The 24,597-nt window shown below is 40.9% G+C and overlaps 1 protein-coding gene across 28 annotated transcripts in view; it reads right to left on the bottom strand.

The window, feature by feature from the left end:
* The window catches only part of ADGRL2 (adhesion G protein-coupled receptor L2), a 353,211-nt gene that overhangs the window by 35,377 nt on the left and 293,237 nt on the right, over positions 1–24,597 (bottom strand). For 16 of the 28 annotated variants that reach the window (XM_083743180.1, XM_083743186.1, XM_083743191.1 and 13 more), the window contains 6 exons: positions 20,610–21,410; positions 8,669–8,965; positions 8,013–8,116; positions 6,350–6,535; positions 5,585–5,623; positions 1,090–1,273 (listed from right to left, as the gene is read on the bottom strand). In XM_083743180.1, the coding sequence (XP_083599306.1) occupies positions 1,090–1,273; positions 5,585–5,623; positions 6,350–6,535; positions 8,013–8,116; positions 8,669–8,965; positions 20,610–21,410 (1,611 nt within the window). Of the gene's footprint in view, positions 1–1,089; positions 1,274–5,584; positions 5,624–6,349; positions 6,536–8,012; positions 8,117–8,668; positions 8,966–20,609; positions 21,411–22,574; positions 22,618–24,597 lie in introns of those variants that run through there. The other 12 variants (XM_083743193.1, XM_083743182.1, XM_083743194.1 and 9 more) reach the window with 2 other exon arrangements.

Raw genomic sequence — 24,597 nt, 5'->3', positions numbered from 1 at the left:
TGAGGCACCTCAAGCCAATCCATCTCCCCAGCCCACCAGGCCTGGTACAAAGGGGATTTGCTTTGCAGGCAAAGGCCCACTTAACCTAGATGAATTTACTTTGGAGTAGACATCCTTAGCATTCCACAGCTGATCATCTGCAAACTCTGCCTTCACCTTTAGCAACAGAAATATGCCCCACCTCATTCACAAATCCACGTTCCTGACATTCTCCCATTCATAAATTAGTTTTTCCATTTTAAGGTCTAGCCTCAAAATGTCTGTGACATATGTGTGCTCTACCTCCTAATATGTAGACTGGTATAAGCCTCAAGGGCGCAAGGAGAGTGGCATTTTACATCTATACACAACAACCTTCTTAACCACAACAAGATATACCTGTATGTCCCTAATACATAATAGTTTCATTTCCCTGCCAGCATTTAAATGATAAATTATGCTCAAAGTGTTGGTAGCTATTTTGCAATCTGCGAAGCATGGCTATTTTGTATTGTGGGAGACGTGGCTCACTGAACACACTTTCACCTGAAGGCAGTTGTGTTTAATGCAAACATTTAGACTATGTGCTATGTGCCCAAAGTTGGCAATGCGCTCTCCCTGAAAGTAATCTACATTCATTAGGAACCGATTATGTAAAAAGGAGAAAGAGTTTCTACCATGAGGACTGAAAAATATCTATGTATTTTCTATCATTTATGTAGCACATTTTTCAAAGTGTTCAAAGCGCTACATACACATTTTATCCAGAAATATTTACAATAATCCTTCAGAAGTAGCCCAACATTATTGGCTCCATAATTCGGATGAGAATAAGATAATGGTTACTTGCCTAAGTCCTTTGACTTAATTTTGTTAGCCAAAAATAATCGAACTAGGAATTTACAATCTTAGTCGCTATCTGTTCTATAACCAGAACATCAATCTACAATGCTTTTCCATTTTTAAAATGCAGGGGTTTCTGTATTATTTTCACGTAATATATTTCTAATTGGGCAGATTACACTGTTCCATCTAATGTGGAATAACCACTAGGTTTGGTGGACTCTTCCCACGGTGTGATGCCAAGCGTTTCAAGACGTATTCACTTACCGATGTGATCTGTAGGCATTGCGACCCTTGTTGGTTCTAAGAGGTTGTCAGCCAAGACAAAGGCCCCTTCTTCCAGGGTATCAAGTAACATGGTTGCAGCATGTGCTCGTTCAGAGGAATTCATATCTCTCCAGGAGTCTAGCGCTTGGGTCCTAAGCAGGTTGTCCACCGTGTCAACAATAGCCTGCATTCAGTAGAAAAATATTAGGCCTTACTGCCTTAAGGCAACAGGAGAGAGTCCCTAACATGATCTGATGACAATTACAATATTTAACTGTCAACATGATTTGCAGTGATTTAGAGACCAAAAGGCTACCGCTTTCCCCTTATAACAAAGAGCATTGATATAAGAAGCCTTGGAGCAGCAGCGAAAAAGAATATTATTAGCATACTGAAGCATATAAAAAGGGAACACTCATGGCTTTAATTTTAAAGTTCTTCCAGCCGGGCTAGAGCTACACTGGACTCCGATGTTCATGTTAAGTTTGGCAGGAGCAGAGGATTTTCCCATTTATTCAGAACTGAAGAATGACCGGTAGCGGCCTGATCTTACATACTTACACTCACATTAAGATGCTCACAAAATAATATGCAATTAAGGAGGATTTTTTAAAGGATCTTTAGTGAAAACACGGTATTCGTCAGTTGAAGGGAGGCTCTTACGTTAATGCATAATGTGGGTGATTGCTGAATCACCATGTCCCATTTACCTAGTTACAATGTGTCATTAGGTACATATATCTATATCTGCATATGATTTGGCTGATTTCGAAAACAAATAGAAATGCAAACAGCGTGCGTCACACAAATAAAAAGATGTCGCGCCCAGAACACTGCTCCACGCCTGAATGGATAGACAAAAGTTGGGTCAGGACTATCTATTGTCAGGAGCAAAATTAATTAGCCTAATCCATCTTAATATCCTCTTTCTGTCTGAATTGTGAGTCTCTACAATGGCAGGTGGGAGATACTTTGGAGTGGAATGAAAGGATTTTCTTCCCCCCTTCTCTAATGGGAAATAGAAGAGTCAAACTGCTCACACTGATACTGCTTCAGCCATTAAATAGAGTGGAACAGAAATTGGTCTGCAGAGGCCATATTCATTAGTCACCAAGAAATACGGATCGGAGCCTCTGATCTGAGTTACAAATGAATCCTCTGTCGCGAAGTGAGGACTTGCTTCATTTGCATAGCATCAGCCAGCTTTCGATTTGTAATTTTAAGAGGTTTTTATTAGTCTTAGCCAAACTGGGAAGCTCATTTGAGACCTACTAAAAATGATCTCAGCGAGAAATTAAGGCTGTGCTGCAGTTCGTGTTGCGTGTATATACGCGTCCTGATGGCTGCATGCATCCATTAGCCCGATTCACTCCTTATATTTTTAATGTTGTCTGACTGGCTGCTTTTCTTTGGTCACATTAAAATAGTCAGCTCTTTAATGACACTATTTCTTGTCAAAGGTGGCTGGGGAGGGAGGTGGAGAGTTAAAATAAATTCCCAGGCCATAATGCCACAGTCCAAAGGTAGCAAGGTCTTTTTGGTAGTGGTGTCCCATACACAGAACATCCTCGTCAGAGAGGCTTGCCTGGTGCCCACCTGCATTGTGCCAAGTGTAGACATTTATATTCTTCCAGGACATGCACATTTTTAAAATATGCTTAATTCCTTGCCTCCTCTCCCACACAATCCGGGAGATGTCAATCGTGATGTATTTTAGATGCCCATCAAAAGCTTAGTTATTTGATTGGGCATTTTTGACTGTTAATCCGCCCCCCCCCATATGCACTCCTCAGTATTTTGTTTTAGTATTCCGATTATGGATTTTTAGTGACAACATGTATTTTCATCTTATTTGTATTCTAGCCTTACAGTTTTATGGATTGGTTGTTTTTGTGTGTGTTTTTTAAACAACTTGGTAAATTGCTTAGAGAGGGTTTTTTTTGTTTTTACATTAAGCTACCTATAAATTGCTAACATAAATGTTTTCCCCTTGCCGGTTTAAAACTGATTTTGTGCTGCTGTGTTTGTGCTGGCTTTGGGGTGGTTTTACGTGCTAAGTTGTATTTGTATAATTGGATTTTGTGTGTGTGTTTAAACTATGAGTTGTATTAAGTTTTACTCAAGAGTAGGCACGTGGAAAGTAATGCACATGGCTAAGTTAGGTACATCAATTGCAGCAGGAGTACTCTGAGTAAAACATAGCTGAATACCAACCACTAGAGAACAAGGGTGGAGGGGGGGGTCATGTAGCAGATGTACACATGCCCAGCCATTAGTATAGACTTCCGATGTGGGGTAGCCTACAAATGTAGGCTTCTCTGGGTCCTGGAAGCCTATGTGTCCAGACATCTATGTGCAAAGGCTTCCCCCACCTCAGACATCCACACTTAATACATAGGTGGCAAGAGTGGGGCCTGAAGGAGCCCCTTTCTACTCATATTGCCCCTTTACAAGAGTAAAATGTGAAGGAGGCTTGAGACCCCACTGATTTCAGTGGAGAATATTTATGCCTGTGCTCAACCTCCTCATTCAAATAAATCATTGGGAATTAACGCCTCACTTAAGACCGGCTCATAACCCTAGATTCTTGCCATCACAGTGACAAAACATTTTCAGTAGCAACCACACACATGGTTATTACATTTTACCCAATGACATTTATCTTCAAAGGTGAACTGCAAATGCAACTGTAAAAAAGAAATCAACCCAATTCAGCAGACTTTGCTTTGCGTCCACACTCACTGGCTTTAAAAGAGAGCAGTTATCATGATATAATTTAAGATACATGTGGTTCTCCCCGCCTCCTACTCTCCTTTCCTTGCAAAACCGCTTGATAAAACTGAACACACTTCGGACTCCCCAAAGTTTTATCAGCAGCTGAATGTAAAACAGAGGGCAAAATGTCATCTGGGCTGAGAGCAGATGTAACATATTCCATGGTTAAGCAATCAACAGCCAGCCAAGGGATTGTGCAGGACCTTTTTCCGGCCTTTGGTAGGATGCATACCCCATAGTTAAATATCATGTCTGCAGCTAGGACTAACTGGGATCCCTGTTAACCCCAGATGAGAAACCATGGTGTAATTCTGCATTAAGTTCTGGTAAGCTCCAACCATAGTTGGCATTTCTGCAGATGTTATAGCTTTCATCATGGCTAGTTCCTTCGCGGAGTGGGACGATTTGTAACTCCAGAGAAAGGGGTTAAGGAAAAGGAGTGAACAATAAACTGGTCCGCTCTCAGTTGCACTGTTGTTTTTAAGCAGTTGGACAACGTTACATCTCTTAGGAGCCTTTTTATTATTGATTTTATTCTATGCTGCGCTGCTTCGGGCTTTTTTTTTTTTAATTGCTATTTTTAATACCAATTGGTAACATTGCAAAAGAAAAAACTACGAAGACATATGGAATGCATGTTTCAAAACAAATCAGTAGCAGGCTTTCGTTTTTCATCCAACATCCCACCACAGTTGAAATACTGACATTAACCAGAACAGAATACACATAATAAGACCTGCAAGACTTTCCAAGTTCCTTAGTATCTTTATGCCTCTCCTGGTATATGGGAAACAGGATATGCTTCCAGGAGAATATGAGGAAAGTTTGCACTGTATCTGTAACTCAAATGATCAAAGCTGGCCTTTGTTAACTCTCCACACACACACACACGCTTCCCTGGTGTCACACACACAAAAGAGAACTCGCTGGATTCAAGAGTGCACAAAAATAAAATAAAATGTAGGGTAGTTTAACATGTGTATGTGTTGGGGTTTTTGTTTTTTCGTCATGCACGAGCATGGGATGTAATCCATAAGACACTTTTGCCACACAAACTCCACTGAACCAATGGAAGTCACGAGGCAGCAGTGATTAGTGGATTCCACTAGATATGGCTACACAGTCTTTGATACACAGGTCTGCAAACACAAAACCCAGGTGCAAGGGGCAGGGCCGTAGCTCTGTGATAGAGCATCTGCACCGCATGCAGAAAAGTCCCGACTTTAATCCCTAGCATTTCCAGGCCGGTCTGGCAATGTCCCCAGTCTGAAACCCTGGAGAGCGGCTACCAGCCAGTGTAGGCAATACTGAGCTATGTGGATCTATACTCAGTATAAGGCAACTTCCTGTGTTCCCATGTCAAACAATTTGTGTGCCCATTGCCAGTTTTGTTTTCCTTCCACAGGCACAATACCACGAGGAAGCAAAGCTGTTCTTATTTCCAATTCAGTTAAAAGCTCCATGGCTGCTCTTTTTTTTTTTTTGATAAAAGGAGGAGGAAAGGAAGTATCGATTATTGATTTATTATTTACGACTGGCTTTTACTGAAGGTATTATACCCGTGCAAAGCCAACACCTTTTTTTGTACAATTGCTGTGGGGAAGGCACAGTGCACAATTATCAAAGACTGAAATACATAGGGACATGCAGCAGGAGGGAAAAGCGTGGCAGCAGGTGACTGAAGCAGGGACAAAGCAAGGTGACAGCACAGGAGAGATACCTTAAGGTAAGACCTGCATGTCTTCTCTCGCTTTTGGAGCTTGGTAATAAGACAAAAAACACACATCAGAGGTTAGACATTTTTTTTTAAAGGGTAATAGGATTAGTACTACTTGATCATTGTTCAAACGCCTATATGCTAACCGGAGAAATAAGATCTGCTGATAAAATTAACAATCTTAAAGTGTGTTAAAGTATCACTTCCAGATGAATCTGTGGATTTTTAAGGGAGTGAATGAAGCACAAGGCCATTCCAATGCACTAAGGTTAGTTCATGGCTTGGTATGTCAAATACTTCTAATACGTTAGTATTATACGTCAAATATGTTAGTAAGAAAGTCACGGGGGGGGGGGAGAGTATTCATTTTTCCCTGCCGCAGTTTGTCCCCCCCCCCCAGGTTGAGAATTATAAAGGATCAAAGGACACAACAGGTCTGATTCTTATTGATGCCTTAATCATTGTTCTGTTTCAGGCTGCTGCTAAAGTATAATTAACATTATCCGTTCAATTCCTGCTGCCCACATGGGGACGGTCACATTCCGTTCTCGTGTACCTTTGGGGACTCTGACACAGCATCAGAATCCACATGTCTCCATGAATTTGGTGGTTCCTCCCCCCCCCCAAAAAAAACCACCCCTAAATGTGCCCTACTTCAAAGGACTAGTGCAAAATACAGGCAGATGTTTTGCAAGAGAAAAGAAAGAAAGCCACAAGGCCAGGTTGTTCTAATGCACACCAGAGAAGGCTATTCAGGTTGGTATCTACCTTGTTATAACTCCGTCCAGCAGAGTCCTTCTCGTTAGGCTTCAGATCTTGCAGCTGAGCATCAAGAATATCCACCAACTGTTCCATCAGTCTGACTGAAGAACTCACATCACCAGCATAGATTTGTCCTTTGGTATGTTTAGCCAGTTCATTGGCAAGGCTAGCAGCATTTTCTCCACTTCTGATCTGAAATGACAATTTAAATTATTTTAGTGATGCCCCCACTGCCACTTAACTCTTAGAACACTTTATTTCTAAATAGAAAGGTGGGCTATTTTTTTGCTACATCTTTTTTTTTATCTTTCAAAGTTCTTTTGTCCTTAAAAAAAAAACACCAACTGCCCTACACCCACAAAAAATGAGAGATAATATGCAACACTGCTTAGATTTAGTAAAGTTCTATATGCATTGATGGTGATCTATCTATCTATCTATCTATCTATCTATCTATCTATCTATCATCTATCTATCTATCATGTCAGTTCCAAGCATTCCATTCTACTCTCTCAATGCTCCATTACATTTTCAGTGTGACCAACAAATTCTATGCAGAATGGGGCTACGGAAATAGTAGGAGACTTGATTCTTAATCGCCAGGATCTGCAGGGCTAAGGAATGAGCCCCCTTTTCCCAAGTGCCTTCGCTTTCTTCTCCAGGAGTGAATGGCCACCATTCATCCCGTGGTGGGATGATAAAGTGCTGCATGGAGAGCTCTGCATTTGCAGGGAGCAAAACCAACATCTCCGCAGGCATTTGAGATTTTTTTCCCCCTTTGTGCTTCTTTGGAGGAAGCGGTGGGAAATGAGGCAGTTTGTTTGTGATGTTTCCTCCCACCCGCAATCTCCAAGAGCTGGGTTTCAGCACAGGGCAGTCCATCTGAAACACAGATTCTTTTGTGGGGTGGGGAGTGTAACATAGGATATCTTTATTTGCTTTTCACCCCAACAGTTATGGAGGCTGTCAATGTGGCAGGCAGAATGTGACAGTACAGCTCAAATATTTAGGAAACGAGAATGGGATACAAGAGCTGATAGCTAAGGACAGAAACAGTCCATCCTGTCCCTCTCTTATGCATATTAACTTTCATAGGGATCTCCTGCTAGTAACACAGTGTTTTAAAAATTGCCCTCATTTTACTTATAGACCACCCTTTATTAAACAAAACAAAAATACAGAGCAGGTGCTCAACGAATGGCTGTTCTGTTAATGTCTCCACGCTTGTGTCCCTTTGCTGAAAAATCCCTTAGCTCCAGCTAGGCAAAGATCAAAGCAGAGGAGACAGCCTTTTCCTTGGTGCAAATATGATGTTCAGCACCATTTCCTGGGAAGGTTGTGGGAACTGTAGCTCTTGGAAGGAGAAGATGCTCCGTTGAAAGCTAGGAGAGCCCCATAACTGCCACATCCTCTGCTTTAACTTTCACCTGGCTGAAACCAACATTGTTTGCCTTGAGGCAGAGTAAGCCGGAAGCAGCAGTTTGCATGGTGAAGCCACAAGTGTGTTTGCCCCAACCCTTGAAGTGGGCAATATCCTGACATCCCTATTAAAGCCCTGGGATGGCAGGACACCTGATTTAGTCTCGTGCAACGTTCCCAGTGTTTGTCATAAGCATCTGTGCTGGTAATCATGGGCATGGTATCATATCAAAAATATTTTCCAACCCACCTTCTGAGCCAGCTGGTTTACCCAGTGTGAAGTACAGTTGCTAAGATCAGGACCATTCGGGTTCCATTTTCCAGTGGAAACCATGCAGAGGTATGAAGCTGTTCCTATATAAAGGATGAGAAAAATGAAATGGAAGTAAGAGTGTTCAAGTTGTTTGTGCATGTGTACATTTTTTAAAAAAATGTTTCGTAAGCACCTGGGAAATACTGGATTAGGGCTTCAGTACTTAAGTCGCTTTAAAAGAGACTAAGGAAGCCTGTAGGAAAATGAGGTAACAAAAGGCAATGATGCCAATTAAAAGCAATGCTAACAAATATCAGACTTTATACTGAATAAACAGAGAGAAAAAGAAAAAGCTCTAGCATTTTCTGGAAACCATCCAAAGTGGAGTTCATAATGAGAAATACAGCAGAAAGCAAGTGTGGCTGAAGTCCTGTCTGTTGCAAAGACCTATGATCTGGAATCCTTGAAAAGGGGCTGGAATGTAATTCTGTACCTAGGCTCCAATGCCCTCTACAGCTTAAAACCTGAAGGTGCCATTTCCTTGCAAGCAGCCAAGATCATAAGAAAGATAGTCCGAGGCTAAGGAAAAGAGGGTTCAAGATATAGACACCGGAATGTTTATTTAAGCTGAAAATCCAGTTTTAAGGTCTTACCACGAGTTCCTTTGGGACAGGGGCGTTCCACCATGTTTCCTCTTGGAGTCTGAGGCCAAGTTATATCCCTTTTCACCTCAAGTTCACAGAACCTCTCTGGCAAAGGGAAAAAGCTTGTAACAGGAGGAATTTTGGTCGTTGATACTGCTGGCGGTGGCTTGGGGCCTTTGCTTTCATCCCCCTTTCCCCCAGGTAATGTTGTGCTAATTGGAATTTTCTGTGGCGTGGTGCTTGTAGTTGACACAGTTGTCTTGTACAGCTCTGTGGAAGGAGTTATGGTCTCGGCTGTGGTAGGCACTGGGGAGAGAAAAGCAGTGTTACACAGAGGAGAAGTACCCAGAGAAGTGGTTGTGAAAACATTTACACCTGTATTTCCCTTATAAAATTAAAGTCTCATTGGTTCAATATATGAGAATGAATCACCAGGTTTTCTGGGGAAATGACTGGATGATAAAAATTATATGTGAGCAGCAGCAACGATGGTAGTAGCAGTAGTAACATCAACATCATCATCATCATCATCATCATCATCATCATACCACCTAAATATGCCACCTAGCTACCAAAAGAGCCATTTCTGGCAAGATAGCGGAATACACAATTTAGAAAAATTTGACAGATATAGTGTGACTTTTTCACCAATCCCACCTTATCCCTGCAGCCCCCAATGCTCCCTGCTAAATGCTTCTCAGGAGGACTCTCTGGAACAGTGTGGGGAATGAGTGGGAAGGAATGGCCATGTTCTACTTCCACTGCTAGGGGTGCTAGGGGTGGTAAACCTTGGAATCGTAGTTACTGAGAATCGCAAGTGGGGAGAACACTATTACACTCAAGTTCTGCTTGTGGGTTTCCCATAGGTATCTGACTGGTCACTATCAGAACAGGATGTTGGATAGCCTGATCTAGCAGGGCTCTACTTGTATCCCTGTGTTCTTAATCAGTGAAAATGATCTACCTGCCTTCTTCATCCAGCAGGAACCATTTCCTGGATACCCATTCCCTCTGCAAACGGAAGGAGCTTTTCCATGGTTGGAACACCAAGGATCCTAAGCATTTATACTAATAGTCTCATGGAGTGCAATATAGAGTAAGTGTAGACAGGAATGCAATCTCAGTATACTGCTGGCAGCACATATTCTTATTCTCTCTCTCTCTCTCTCTCTCTCTCTCTCACACACACACACACACACACACACCCATCTACCAAATAGTTATATTTCTAAAAACTTCGACTCCCTACAGCAGGCTTCCTCAAACTCGGCCCTCCAGATGTTTTTGGCCTACAACTCCCATGATCCCTAGCTAGCAGGACCAGTGGTCAGGGATGATGGGAATTGTAGTCTCAAAACATCTGGAGGGCCGAGTTTGAGGAAGCCTGCCCTAGAGGCCTTAATAGTGATTTATTTCTGTATGATAAAATGTGTATGGATACCTTTAAACAAAGAAAACATGGCAGAATCTACACTATAAAACCAAGTTCTATATTTGAAAAGCAAAACAAACAAGGAAGCAACAAATGAACAGATTCCAAAACGAAAAAGTAGGTTGTAAATAACCAGGCCGTTTACACACAAAAAACCACCCTAACTTCATGTCATCCACTCTGCAACTTACAGCAAGATAATTACTGTAACATCTTCCCACCCGGCAGTCATTTTTGCTTGAGAGATTTCCAGCATGCCTGATTAGACCCAAACAGAAAAAAAGCCTCGCATGCATGTGTTGTTTTAGTGTTTCAACATCTCAGCCTTTAAACATTCCCCTTTCCCTATTTTGATAGAGCAGGTGTGAAGAAAGAACTAATTTAAGTCAATGGCAAGTACACAGACAGCTTAATCATTGATGTCAAGAAAACTGGATTTAAACAAGAAACTTCTGGTTTGGGTTCTGTAATTGGTAGTTCTATCAAGCTGACAACATTCAAATTAAAATACATAGGGTTTTTTTCACATACAAAACATTCCCATTGTACGTAAGATTCCCAAGAGTAAATAACCTAGTATATGCCGAAGATTACACTGTTCCACTCAGGACTAATAATTATCACAACTAGACTTTCTATATACAATAATTAATAAGGCATAGAATCATCGACTGTACTTTAAATGGACTGAATGGGGGGGGGGGAGCCTCTGTGTGTGGCAAGTGGCCTTGTGTATGAGCTCACTCACTCATATTACTCATTTTAACATGGCAGGAGTGACCGTGTTTTGCTGTTCCAGGGGAGTCGGGTGTATTAACCTGTTGCATCATATATTTTTTCTAAATGTATGTACCACCCTTTAGCATATAATCTACATGGTGGTTTATGGAATAAAACCAGCAAAATAATAACAACAGGACAATAAATGCTAGAAAACGCCAACCATCAATAAAACAGCAGAAGAAAAGTCATTGTTTTTAAATCCCTCAAATGCTGAAAATACCAAAGGATATCAGACTAGGCTGCAAGTGTAAAATAGGAAGCTGCCTTATAGATTCCGATCATTGTTCAATGTAGTTATGCCTGCATTCTTTAGCAGCCTGTTGGGTTTCAGACAGCAGTCTTTTCCAGTCCTGAGACCCAAGACCTTTTGCATAGAAAAGCATGTGCTCTTCCACTGAACCAAGGCTCCATAAATACACAAACACACACACTCCCAGAGAAGGTTCCCCTCATTCTCACCAGCCACTTTACTTTGGATGAGCAAAATATCTGGAAATCAGCTATTGAATATTATCTTACTACATAAGCTGGTTGACATAAAAGAATCATTCTATCAGTTATCCCAGTCCCAAGCTGCAGAGGTTTTGTAAGTGCTTATGCTTTCTGTTGGAGTTGGAAATGATCTGGTAGCAGTGGAACTCTCTAAATAATGGCACAATGTGTTCCCAATGACAGGTACAAATGAGCATCCTTGAGTTTGTATTTTAGTCTCTCTTTTCTTGCAGCCCCAAATACAATTGTTGAAATAGTCACACTTAGAGAGAAGCAGGACCTTTCTAACTGTGGTGGCTAAGCTATCTTTCTCCAAGAAGGGATTTCACAATGGGTGTATCAGACTTTGTTGATACTGCCTGGGTCTCAGCTGACAGGGTTGTATGTATGAGCATACATACCCTGAACTATAAACCTGCCCCTTTTGGAGGAGCACAGTTTGGTTCAGAACAAGTTGAACACCACTTTCCTGAAAAGTACATCTTATCAGAATTGAGCTCTTCCCTAGTCCACTACTGATCTCAAGCCCTAACGTAGCAATTCCTGGTGTAAAAGTAAGATAGAGGTAGACATAAACAGCTTCTGATTGCACTCAGCTCCAAATGACTTCATTCAACAATTTCAAGAATGTGTTTTTTAAAAGGGAGAAAATAGAACCCAGCAGCATTCTATAGTATGAATGCCTAAGCTGTTCCTCCCTGTGCCACCCTCTGGAATTGGCTCTTCCAGGGAAGGAGCCACCAAAACACTAGTCCAGGCAGTCTAGAAGATTACCATGGTCAGTAGTACACAAAGCTATTGAGAGATCCAGAAGGATTGATTACCAGCATCTATGAGTGCATGCTACCCATCAGTGTGACAAGGGCAGCTTTTATGCCAAAACTAGGCATGGAAATGGATCCAGACAATCAGTTTTATCCAAGATAGCCTGGGCATCTACTCACTTGAACAGCTTGCTCAAGAAGAGGATATTTGCTACAGCCTGAGAGTTGTTAGAATCTAGTTAAACTCCACTCTTGAGGCAGCTGAGACTGTTCCCTTAGTTGGTGAAGCCACTCCTGTCAGATGCTATAATCTGGGGCAGGGTTCCCCAAACTTTGGTCTCCAGCTGCTTTTGGACTACAGTTCCCATCATCTCTCACCACTGGTCCTGTTAGCTAGGGATGATGGGAGTTGTAGTCTATCAACGGAGATGCAAGTTTGGGAAACACTGATCTAGGGGAAGAATCGTACAGAGTGCGCTTCACCAAACACTGGGGATGAACAGTAAGGATGAATGTGAAGGCTATATCCTTATTAAACTGCCTCCTAAAGTTGCATTTTTGCCAGACTGTCTAAAGGCAGCCAGAACATGATACCAGGACCACCAAGTACTAAAGCACAATCCCTCAGGACAGGTCTTGAAGTTCTAGGTAGACACGGGATTTTAGGCCATTATTTGGGAGTGTGCATGCTGCTCTCAACATGGTGGCTATACAGGTCCACTTTATGTGTATAAACATATGAAACAGCTGGAAAAGCAGGCACTTCAAGGGCTCTCTCCCTTGAATAATATATATATATAAATTTAAGTTTGCAGGATTGGGAGGCAGAAACCTGGGTTTCCCCATGTGAAATTAAGCTCTGCTTATCATAATTTGCAGGGACAGGTCTCTGATTTGATCCATCTCCGCTCTTGAAAAGCTTGTCATAATTGTAAATAACGGTTTCCAGGAAAACTAGAGAGAGAGAGAAAATGAAAAGGAAAACAAAACAAAACAAAACAAAAAAGGCCAACCATCAAAGGGTACATTCAAAATTCAAAAGTGGCAAGGTAATCTCCTTCCAAAAAAAAGGTAGAGTTGGCAAGCCCGCCTGTTCATTGGGGTATTAGAGTGCCGCTGGCTGCAGCAAAATTCAAAGCAACATTGGCTAGTGGAGCAACACAATTCATTACTTAGGGTTTTTTATTCCATCATCTCCACAGGTGTGCCTGCCACTTTTGCAAACAAAGAAGAGACAGGTCCCTGCCTGGAGGAATTTACAAACTGTGACAGGTATTCACTCCTTTCCATGTCAGGCCTTCTGGAAACAACTGGATCTGACACTTTTCAGGTTTAAAATTTTCCCTTTGACACTTATTTCCTAAAGGCTTATGCTTTCTTTCTTTCTTTCTTTCTTTCTTTTTTTTAAAAAGCGATTTAAACCTCTTCTGTCTTTAGGCTAGAACTTATCAAAAACATATATTCTTGAATGTAAATTGAATTTAACCACAAAATGCAAACAAGGAGAGAGGCACCAGGCTGTCTTTTCAAAGAACTTGAAAAGAATGTTTCTTTTAAAAGAGATGGAGTTTCCAGTTCTTTCAGAGTAGGGACAAGGGTTCTGACAAAATAAAAGCCTAACATAAATCTTCCTGCACTCCTACAGTGGGCAAAAGTTCTAATCATCCCATCATCTCCATATAATTTTTGAGGGAAACATATTTCACAGAAAACTGAAGCACAAATCTTTCAGTGTGGATTTATTTATTTATTATTTTTAGGACAATGGATGCCAACATAAGAGGCTAAAATGTCCGTAAGAATTTATGATTGAATGTGTTGTATGTGGAACTCATTAGTTTCGTATATTTTATGTATATTCTAGAATGGTTCTCAAACTTTTTTTCCCTGGGTCACTTAAAAATTGCTTGGGGTCTTGGCAGACTACTTAATAACCTTTTTTCCACCACTGCTGCTGTTTTCCTATAAATCAAAGTACATACATAACTAGCATTTTAATAACCGTTGTCTTTCCTTTCTAATATAATGGATATTCCTGTTTTTGTGAGCAAAGTGGATGGATGTGGAGTCTGTTATTTGTCCGCTTACATGCAGCGGTGCAACCAGTGGGGGGTCAGGCTTGCATAAATATGAATACAATTTTGTTTTTCATTCCTTAATAGCTACAAATTTCTATTTACATCAAATACTGCATGGAAGCCAGCATCAATTCCCCTTCCAAACAGGTGTCAAACTATAACCAATAGAAAACAACACACAATCAACCAAATTCATCCAATGAAAACAGGCACAGCTGACAAAATGTGACCAGTTGGAACTATGGGATGGAGCCACACCAACACTGCTGTCCTGGCCATTGTCCACTCAGAATTAAGTCCTAGTGAACGCAATGGTGCTTACTCCTGGGTAAGTGGAGTTGGGATTGTAGCTATACTTCAACCCCACTGAAAATAACTTAAGACTAACTTATCACACTTTCAATAGGACCTAGGCCAAGCTACCTTAGCCCAATGTATGTAAAGCAGTAGGGTGATGCTAATTCAGAAAACTTGCATTTTTAACTTCTGGATGAAATCGAAGGAGGCGCATATTTTTATTTGGCATGATAATCAAAAACAGTGTGATACTATGAAAATCAAGGGCCTGGAACCAGGTCCTTGTTAGATTGTTCATTAAATCCAGCAGTCCCTGGTCAAAACAACTTTGACTTCCATCATCAGGAGAAAAAACCCTAAATCAAATGCAGAGCCAAGTTCTCTTCTCTGTTCCACAATCTTTCTGTGGAGTGTCTTGAGCAGAACTTGTGGAATGCAATCTAAGAACCTCTGCTCTAGCTAGTAATAATTAATACAAACCTGGGTATTTTACCGTGATTGTTCATGGCTGTTCCCTCTTTCTAGCTGAGTGCAAATCATAGTTTTTCTGGTTATTTTCTATCTCAAACCAAAAACATATTGAGCCTCACGGGGGGTTTTCTTGCCCCTAGTCTGAGTGAGTGCTGCCTGTGCACGATTCTGCTGAGCTGTTTTTTCAGCCTAGCTTCTGGAAAAACCTTTCCAGATCTGTCTATCTTCTCTGCAAGTTCTCTCCTGACATTGTGTGAAACCTCTGTAATTTTATTCTGATTATAATGCAGCCAGGCTTTTGATGCTTTCTCAATTAACGTTTGTCAAAAGTGTCACAAGCACTTGCAAAAAAAAAAAAAAAGTGTCAAGAAGCCACAACTGATTCAGATCTTGGGGTGTTGTGAGAAGAATCTAGGAAGCTTTTCCTTATTACTAAGATCTTAGACATTCAGTGACACCATGTGCTTAATTAAGACATTCCTGACGACAGAAATCTGTACCAACAATAGTGCAATTAATACTCTCACAGATCCTCTTACTTTTGACAGCTTCTATCTCATTTTAAGCTACACTTGTGCCCTACAGCTTAACATCACTAAAAGGGATCACAATGGCTCCTTTCTGAGGTCCAGTTATGAGGTTAGAATCACAAGAGCATATAATTTTATCCACTACTCTAGATGCAGCTGTTCCAGTGCCACCCATGTGGCTATTAAAATCAATACTGAGACACATCTGCTTTGTCTGAAAAACGATCTGCATCTTTCTTTTTAAGTAATTTGGGGGGGGGTGCCCTTTTTGTAAAATCGTTTCCTAAAAGCTCTGTGTATTTGCTTGGAATGAGAAACGGCACCAGTTCACCATTTATTCACCATTCAAAGGCTGAGTGGAGTGGAGTGGCGAAGTCCACACTTCTTTCCCTAAAGGTGGCACCACAGTCATCCAAGCAGACTTGGAATTGTAGAAAAGGAGAAAGGCTTGCAGGTGGGACATGCTCTTGGAAAGAGATGAGAATCCAGGACTTCTTTATTTTAATGTATCTAACTATTCAATAAATTGAAAATGGGCCCAAACTCGCTGTAGAGATGCTCCCAGAAAGCATTATTTTCCCCGCAAGTGGCCAGGAGCTGTAGTTTTGCAATGGTGTCTAGCACACCAAATGCCATAGCTGCGACCAGCCTGCGCTGTAGATTAGAAGAGAGACAGAATAACTCTTGTTTGGATTATAAAGTTCCCATCTGCATTCTGGTATGAAGAGTGTTGGCAAGGAGCACTTTCACGCAACAGCATTCCTGTTTAAGGAGGGACAGCATTGTTTCTCACATGAAAACAATAAGCACAGCTAGAGCAGCCCCTACAGATATGTCTCAAGAAGATTGCAGCTGATCAGCCAACCCGTTCAGCTTCCCACCACCGTTCTGGCTGCACTTTCTGGCTATGTACCCCCCCTGGAAGTGTCAGATCACACCTAAATGGATAATTATGGAACACACAGGCTGGAAATCCTTTCATCACTTTTGAATTTGCCTTACCCCATATGTGCCTACTGGCACTTTTACAGGTGCTACTTATTACCCATAGCATATTGATAAGAACTTGATCATTTATTGATATCAGGCAGGAACCAAGAAGGATTCAATGAAAGCAGCTGCCTGATATCAATAGGCAATTCTACCCAGATGTTTAAAAAGTTTGTGTGTCTTGCTTTAGTTTATTCTATCGTGGTTTTAACTTTATGCATGTTTTAAATTATGGTTATCATTTTTATTGTTTTATCTTTTTGTAAACTGCTTTACTGGTTGTTGTTTTTTCTACAATCAAGTGGTACATAAATATTATGAAATAAATAAATGATAATTCAGTGACAACAGACAAAAAATTAGGTGATGATCGTATAAGGACCTTGGAAACAAACCTTAATACACGTTTCAAGGGAAGAAGCTTTAATTGAACTGAGTGGAACTTATCTCTGAGAAGCTTTGAATAGGAATACCCTACAAATAAACTTTTCTCAAATCTGAAAACCTTGGCAAGTAGCTCAGCAGCTATCAGTAAATTCAGAAGAAAAACTTTCAGTCATATTTGAGAAATGTACAGGATGAGATCCAAAGAACTATTTAACTAGTTCTTCAGATGCAAGGGAAATTGAACTTTCGTTCCTGTAAAATCATCGCCTCTCCATCTGCCCCAAAACCTGATTCGTCAAAATTAGAAAAGTTCGGGGGGGGGGGATAAGCGAGCATTACTCAGTGTGGGTCTGGAGTTCACTGCAAACTATCCTGGTGATAGTTTATTCACCAGCTATATAGATATAGGTTGATTTAAGGGGAAGGGGGAAGCTGGGAAAGAACGCTAATGAAGTTTGCAACTGGATCGTCTCATGTATCTAACACATTGGCACGTGTTGAAAAGGTGTGCTGAAAACCCAGCAAATAAAACTGCGTCTGGTGTGTGGGCGCAGTAAATACACACAGAGGACCTTGCTAGACTGTGGCCACATTGTCTCCTTGTCATCACAAAGCAAGCTGAAGCAAAATGCAAGAGAGAACAAACCAATCCCACAGTCAGCTGCTGTAAAAACAAAGACAATAAGATCCTCAAAATGATGCAATGCAGAAGCATGCCATTGTGCCATATCTAACAGAAATACCTGAGCCCCTAAAAGGACTGGTTTGGAAACGGCATTTTATATTCCATGAAGGTATGCATGAAGACTGATGGATATTGCATGCTGGGAGGGGATTGCAAAATCGTGTTATAGTACAGTTTCAGCACTGCAGAAATGGAAAAATCAAGGAGCCTCTTCAGACATGACATTTAAGAGTTCAATAAACATGGGAGGGAGTTTAGTGGGGACAAAGTGTTAGCCTCATCTGCTGTTGTCATTCCTGCTGCCTTTCAGCTTGTGGAAAGTGGAACTTGTGGAGCAGGGAAACTTTGGTATCTATGAAGGTTCGTCTCATCTTTTAGAACCCATAAGAGGGCTAAGGTGAGGGGAAGTTCTGGCAACGCCACAGCCACTGAAATATGGCGAACACAAGGAATACCTTTTGTTCTATCTCAGGAAAACGCACGTTTGGGGTCAAGAATGCCATTCGGCCTTGGGAGTGAAAATAACATCTAAGCTCAGGAGGGCAAGTCAGATGGATGTGACAAAGGACTTGGTTCATTCAAAAGGCGAGACAGTCTACAGTGTTTGAACCATTTTTGGGGTAGGAAGCTATGATGCAGTCAGGCGCTGACAAGGCAGAGAGATGAAAGACAGAGGGCTCATTGAGTAGGTCAACATATCATTACTGCTCCCATCACAAGTGAAGTGGCAAAGATTGCTGAGTTTTCCGTAATGGCCCCAAATTAGGCATTCCAACAGAAGAGGCCATGACTTCTGCTGCAGAGGCACTGACCCCATGACATCATTAAGAACTTCATGTTAGGGCAGCTTCCTTTTCCCAAACCAAAAAGGCCGAGAAATGCTAACTTCATGCCCTCATTTTCAAATATCCCATCGCTCTAAGCAGCCTGTATAAACTCTGACCGCATAAATGATGTTCGCAGAAGTGCTTTAGTTGATTTTCTTTTCCTTAATGACTGACAGTTCAGTTTTGCTCATGGAAGATGGAGGGCAAAATTTGAGATGAACTCTAAAGCTCACATCCTCACAATCCGTACCTTTGAAATCCAATTAATTCATCTCAAATGAATTAGAAAAATTCTCACCGTAATCTCAAAATCACATATTAAAGTATTAAAATCCTTTAACTTTACAAAGGCACTGGATATATAGTGGTACCTCGGGTTAAGTACTTAATTCGTTCCGGCGGTCTGTTCTTAACCTGAAACTGTTCTTAACCTGAAGCACCACTTTAGCTAATGGGGCCTCCTGCTGCTGCTGTGCCGCCGGAGCATGATTTCTGTTCTCATCCTGAAACAAAGTTCTTAACCTGAAGCACTATTTCTGGGTTAGTGGAGTCTGTAACCTGAAGTGTATGTAACCTGAAGCGTATGTAACCCGAGGTACCACTGTACACATCAGCAAGCTAACTATTAAAATATGACAAAAATGGAGCCATTTTCCCCACTTTTAAAAAAATATATGCATGAATGTTCTCATAGTCTTAAACTTTTTTTTTAACAAGAATTTCTAATGATGCATTCCTAATGTGGGGAGGGAGCAAAAAAACCAAAGGTTCAACCACCATATCCCAAACACTGCATGATTTGAGTCATCAGGGAGTGTAGGAATGGTATTGCATTCCTCTGTCCGTTTCCTGTGTTTTATTTATTTTATTTACTTTTTTAAAAAAAAACATTAATGCTTTCCTCTTCCCACTGAAACAATGGGACAGAAATGAGAGAGATTTAGACACCGTTTGAAAGTGTGTCTAAATTTCTTCCTAGTTTGGGAGTGCATCAAGGGACCAGAATGGCTTGGGATCCTTCAGGTACCAGTTGTTTCTTAGTTCTCTCTTGGCATGTCTCTGGCCCAGCTCTTTTTTATCATATCTGATGTTTGGGCCAGGGTGCTAGAACCTTTAGTTGGGAGCAAGAAATCTGACATCAGATTTCTGTCTACAGCATTGGGAATTCTGTCTCTCCAACTGAGGGATGATAACTGAGATATCCCATGGCCCACAGAACATCCTTCCAACAGTCACAGGACTACACACCAATGGAATTCATTAGGTATATTCTTACTAACATTAATATGAATTAAATGCTTCAAACAAGCATTTTAATCATATTAATGTTAGTAAGAATCAGCTTCTGGCATATATAGAGGTACCACTGTAAAAGTTTGTAACAGCTGAAGAGAGATATGCAGTAATAACATGTGAAAAAATAGGTAACTAAAAGCAGCTTTGTTGGAGACTACAACTAAAATAACATTCCGGGAATGCAAATTGTTTTTAGTGAGCTTACAAGGGTGTGCGTGTGGATCTTTTCCTAATTCCACTGCCAAAACAGTCTTCAAAAGCTACATCCTCTGCATTTAATATTTGTATGTGCACCCGCGGTTCTGCATACTGGAGACATTTCCTCAGTGATACAAGTTCCCAAATGACTACTCCTTGGCAGCTTACATAACGATGCAGTCTTTTAAGTAGCCATAGCTATTCTCAAATTGAATACACTGACTTGCATTTGCTCCACCAATGGGAAATTATGGGATGTTATAGCATGTTACAAAGATAGAGGCTAATCCTCTTTTCAGGCTCAAACTGCAGACTTGGAAAATGCAAACCTTTGCAGCATCCACGCTGAGAACTACTGCACCTAACTGCATCAGGTTCTTCAAACCACATCTTTCCCAGCCACAGGCAGAAAATAGTTTTAAAGTTTTTAAAAATATTGTACTCAGGATTAAAATCAGATAAAAACACCAATGCTAACATGCTTCTTATTCCAAATGGATAGATTGTCTTGAGCCTAGTAATGTGGAGCTGAAACTTACCATTGGGTGTGTTGCTATGGAACAAGATGGCACAGGTACAATTTTAAATCCATTTTTGTGTTTCATTTCATTACAAAACAGGTACTTTAATTGCCAAAATACTGAAGGCTACTTTCATTAGCAAGCCCTCTATTAAAATAACTTAGTATTTAAAGAAATAGAGATAATAAAGAATGCTTACCTTGAGCGGGGTCAGGGGGACCAAACTCTAGAGAATATCGCAGGATGAAGTTGTTGTTCCACACATACAGTTGATTGTCTCTTGGATTGTAATCCACAGCAGCAATATAATGGTACATGTTGGGGAAAGGGATATCTACATATTCTCCTCTGAATAACCGAGTGTTGTAAATGTAATCAATTGAGTTCTTGCCAGTTTCACTTTCATTGTCTTGGTATACGGACCGCACAACGTAGAGAACCCCGCATATCATAAAGGCGTTAGATGCTGCCCGTTTGTCATACGTAGTTTCCCACGTTGCCTCGAAACGCAAGGTATAAGGATTCAGTTGGCTAATAACTATCATCCCATTGTTTTGTTCCGTGGCATAAATGACCCACAAGCCATTTTCGTCAACTGCCAAATCAATGTCAGTCTTCCCTCCCCACCTGTAAGGGGAAGTGTCGTGGTAGTTGGCATAATTTATAATTGCCTCTCCACTCTTAATTCTAGTCCTCAAATCGAACTTTACAATGTTCCTAGTTCTTTCCTTGTTAAAAAAGACAGCACCATCGTATACCACAAATCCAGTACCATCCACTCGGTTTGGAAGCTTGTATGTCGTCTGCTGGCGTCCATTTTGAAAGTCCTCTAAAGAAGCATATTCTATCAAAGTATCAGTACGGTATGGAGTCCACGGCATGAAGTATATTTTATCCGCAGCTTGAAGAGGGTCCTTGCACCAGGCACCTGCCTTTTGTTCCGCTTCATATAAATTTGGGGAATCCACAACGGCTTTCAATGTCCCAGGGCAAACAAAAACTAGCAGTCGCAGAGAAGAAGCAAGACAAGATTTATTTTTTTAAAACAATAAAATAAAATGTGCATGCTACCAATTAAAGTCAAGGTAAAAGAAATCACAAGTGACAATAAAGAAGAAAAGATCCAATTAACTGGCAACAATACTTTGTAGCTCATATGTAATTAATGCATGTATTACCCTTTGTCATCCATGCTTCTTAAAGTTACCATAGTAACCAGTATGTGAAGTGTTTTCGCTAATATCACCCAAGGTCGCATCTATGGCGCATCTATGCATCTGGAAGCAGATAACTACGCTTGCATTTATGATGAAGACAGGATTTATTCTCCAGACCTTTCAACTGGTGTACAACACTTCAATGGATTTAAACTCATAAAACTTGTAGAAACTTTAATAAACTGTGAGGTTGAAAACAACAGTGCCTTCATATTATATCTATATATATGGTTGAACCTTGGAAGTTGAACACAATCCGTTTTGGAAGGACATTCGACTTCTGAAACATTTGAATTCCAAGGCCTCTGATTAGCTGACAGCTAGGCTTTTTGCAGACTGGAATTCGTGTCGGATGTTCGGGAGCCGAAACATTCCAAAACGTAGGCGTTCGGGAACTGAAGTTTGAATGTATCTATATAGATATATAGATACACGCTTTTAGTTTTGGGGTTTGTTTGTGTGTGTGTGTGTAACCCGTGTGTGTGTGTAAAATATATACACAGATCTTCATTAGGAGCAACAAAAAAATAAAGGACAACCAAAGCGATGGATGAAACAGACCAGGGACCCCTGTAATTATGGCATGCTATGGAGTGGGTTCTGGAAGCCAAGCAAGATGAGGGTTCATTAACAAGATTTAGTCATGGGTGAGAGAAAGACAGGGAAAGAGAAAGAAAGGGAGGAAGAAAGCAAAAGGGAGCCTCTGTCCCGGAGCAGGTACACCAGACACTAAATCCCGCCACCTGCTTTAAGTAGCCGAGTCAGTTCAGCAGCCCAGCCAGTTTACTGCAAAGTCGACTTCTTTATGAGGGGCGCTTATGAGATCCTGCTGACCACCATAGTTACCAGAGTGTTGTGGGGAAGGGAAGGGGTGGAGGAGGTTAACATCCATAAGGCACATAACAAGGAGCTGGGGGTGGGGGTTTGGGACTATATACGTTATTTACCTTTTTGCTCCACTTCTATTTCAAGCATCGGAAGAAAAATGAAAAAAAAAGTGCAAGGGAAAAAAGAAGAAGATTAACACAAATTGACTATTAGGCGAAGATTAAATTAGTTCACAAGATGTTAAACACAGGGAGAATAAGAAGTGCACTACATTGGATAGAGAGAAACAGACAACAGGAAAACCTAGCAGGAGAAAGATTCTAAAGTTACATAAGTGAACATGGATCAATCATTTTAGTAGGTTAAAGAGGCAGTCCTGAAAATGCTCGTATGTAGTTTCACTTAGTCAACCTGAATAAATAATGAAAGACTTGACTAATGCATGAAATACCTATCCTTCCCTTTTCAAAGCCCCAAGCAAAATCCTGTCAACTTTATCTTTTTTTTAAAAAAACACCTTCTATTAATATGATATGCACATATAGATGTATTATGTATGTCACTATATATACATTTTTTAAATAAGAAAAACCCTTTGGTTTAAGAAGAGTGAAGGCTTCAACAAGTCACCCGTGCTCTAAAAATCATAGAAATCACAAGTTAAGGTTGATGTGTTAACTTTCTCACCATGTAAGCAGTAAAGATGTACAATCTCATAGATTGCTTACAAATTGCACACACAGTTCACCTTAACATTCAGGCTTAATTCTCTCTCTTCCTCTGCAAGTTGGCGGCAACACAGATGTGGGAGGTAGTGCTCATAAAATATTTGCTCTTGAAAGGTTTCGAGCTCTGCTCATATTGAACCAAATGTAAAACCAGCAAAGTTTGAACATTATTATAGAATCATGTAATCGTAGAGTTGAAATAGTTTTGCCCAATGTGGGGCTTGAACCGATTAAAGGGCTCATGCTCTACCAACTGAGCTATCTATAGTTTAATGCCCAAATCCTTACAAGACTGCCCCTAGTCTTATCTCTCTGTACACACCCTTCATCTTTCAGCCTGGCTGCAGAACCTGTAAGCAATCCCAACTGGGTGGAATCAAATCAGTCCCCCTTGTGTTATGGTATTTGCTAACCAAGGAGGGTGGTGTTTTGTTGATTTTGCCCCTGCAGCTCCCCGTTCTAGGGGATCACCCCAAAAATATTTTCAGGGCTGCTGCTAGAGAGAGAAATTGTCAAAAATCGCTACACTCCTCCTCTAGTGGACACATCCCATTGGACCCAAAGCCTTTGAACAGGGGCGTGAATTCAACACAGTCTAATATCGTAGGCTGTACCATACCTCTCATTTTGTTTACATGGTGCAGAAATTAAAGCGAAACTCTTACGTTTTCCATGCTTTTGCAGACCAAGAGTAATTTGTCAGCTTTTACTCTTCTGCTAAACCAACCATTTCTTGTTTTTAGAGGTTCCTTTTAAAAAGGAAAGTAAAGAAAGCAACTAAATTAGATGATTTTTGTATGTATGTGTGAAATTTTGCACAATGGACATCTGTACAGAGGCTCAGTTTAGGACTCCTTTCTTGTGCTTTCCTGCTTGGTTGTAAGAAGTGCAGCAGCAGCAGGTCCCTTGCCACATGCAAGCCCATTCACACATTATATCAGACCTCAGCAGGTCAACATCAAACTGTGTCTCAAGCACAAAGAAGAACAGAGTGCATGCAGAGCAGACAAGCGTTTAGAAGACATCCTGCAAGACATTTTCGTTTTGCAGGTAAGGAACACTGAAGTTGGACGTGAGGTTCAAATACAACCATCACCTACCCCTCACAGACACAGATTCACTCTTTCACTCAGATCTGCTCCACCACTGAGCTATGACACCTTCTATTACTTATTTCTATGGCACTACTGATTTCTCCCCTGCTCACATAAACTTCCACGAGCAGCCTGATCCTCCTCTGCCTCACCATGCAGGAGGCAAGATCACTTTTCCAGAATCTGCAGGCTGCCTCTTTTTGAAATGGCTGTTGCCAAATTAAAGGAAGCAACCTTCAGGGAGGTTACGGTATGCGATTTCCCTAGCTAAATGAGAAAGTGCTTTTTTCCTCCTCTCTCTCCTGAGTCAAATAGCTGGT

The sequence above is a fragment of the Podarcis gaigeae genome, assembly GCF_964106915.1.
Source record: "Podarcis gaigeae genome assembly, chromosome: 6".
Lineage (NCBI taxonomy): Eukaryota > Metazoa > Chordata > Lepidosauria > Squamata > Lacertidae > Podarcis > Podarcis gaigeae.
This window is presented reverse-complemented; position numbering and strand designations above follow the sequence as displayed.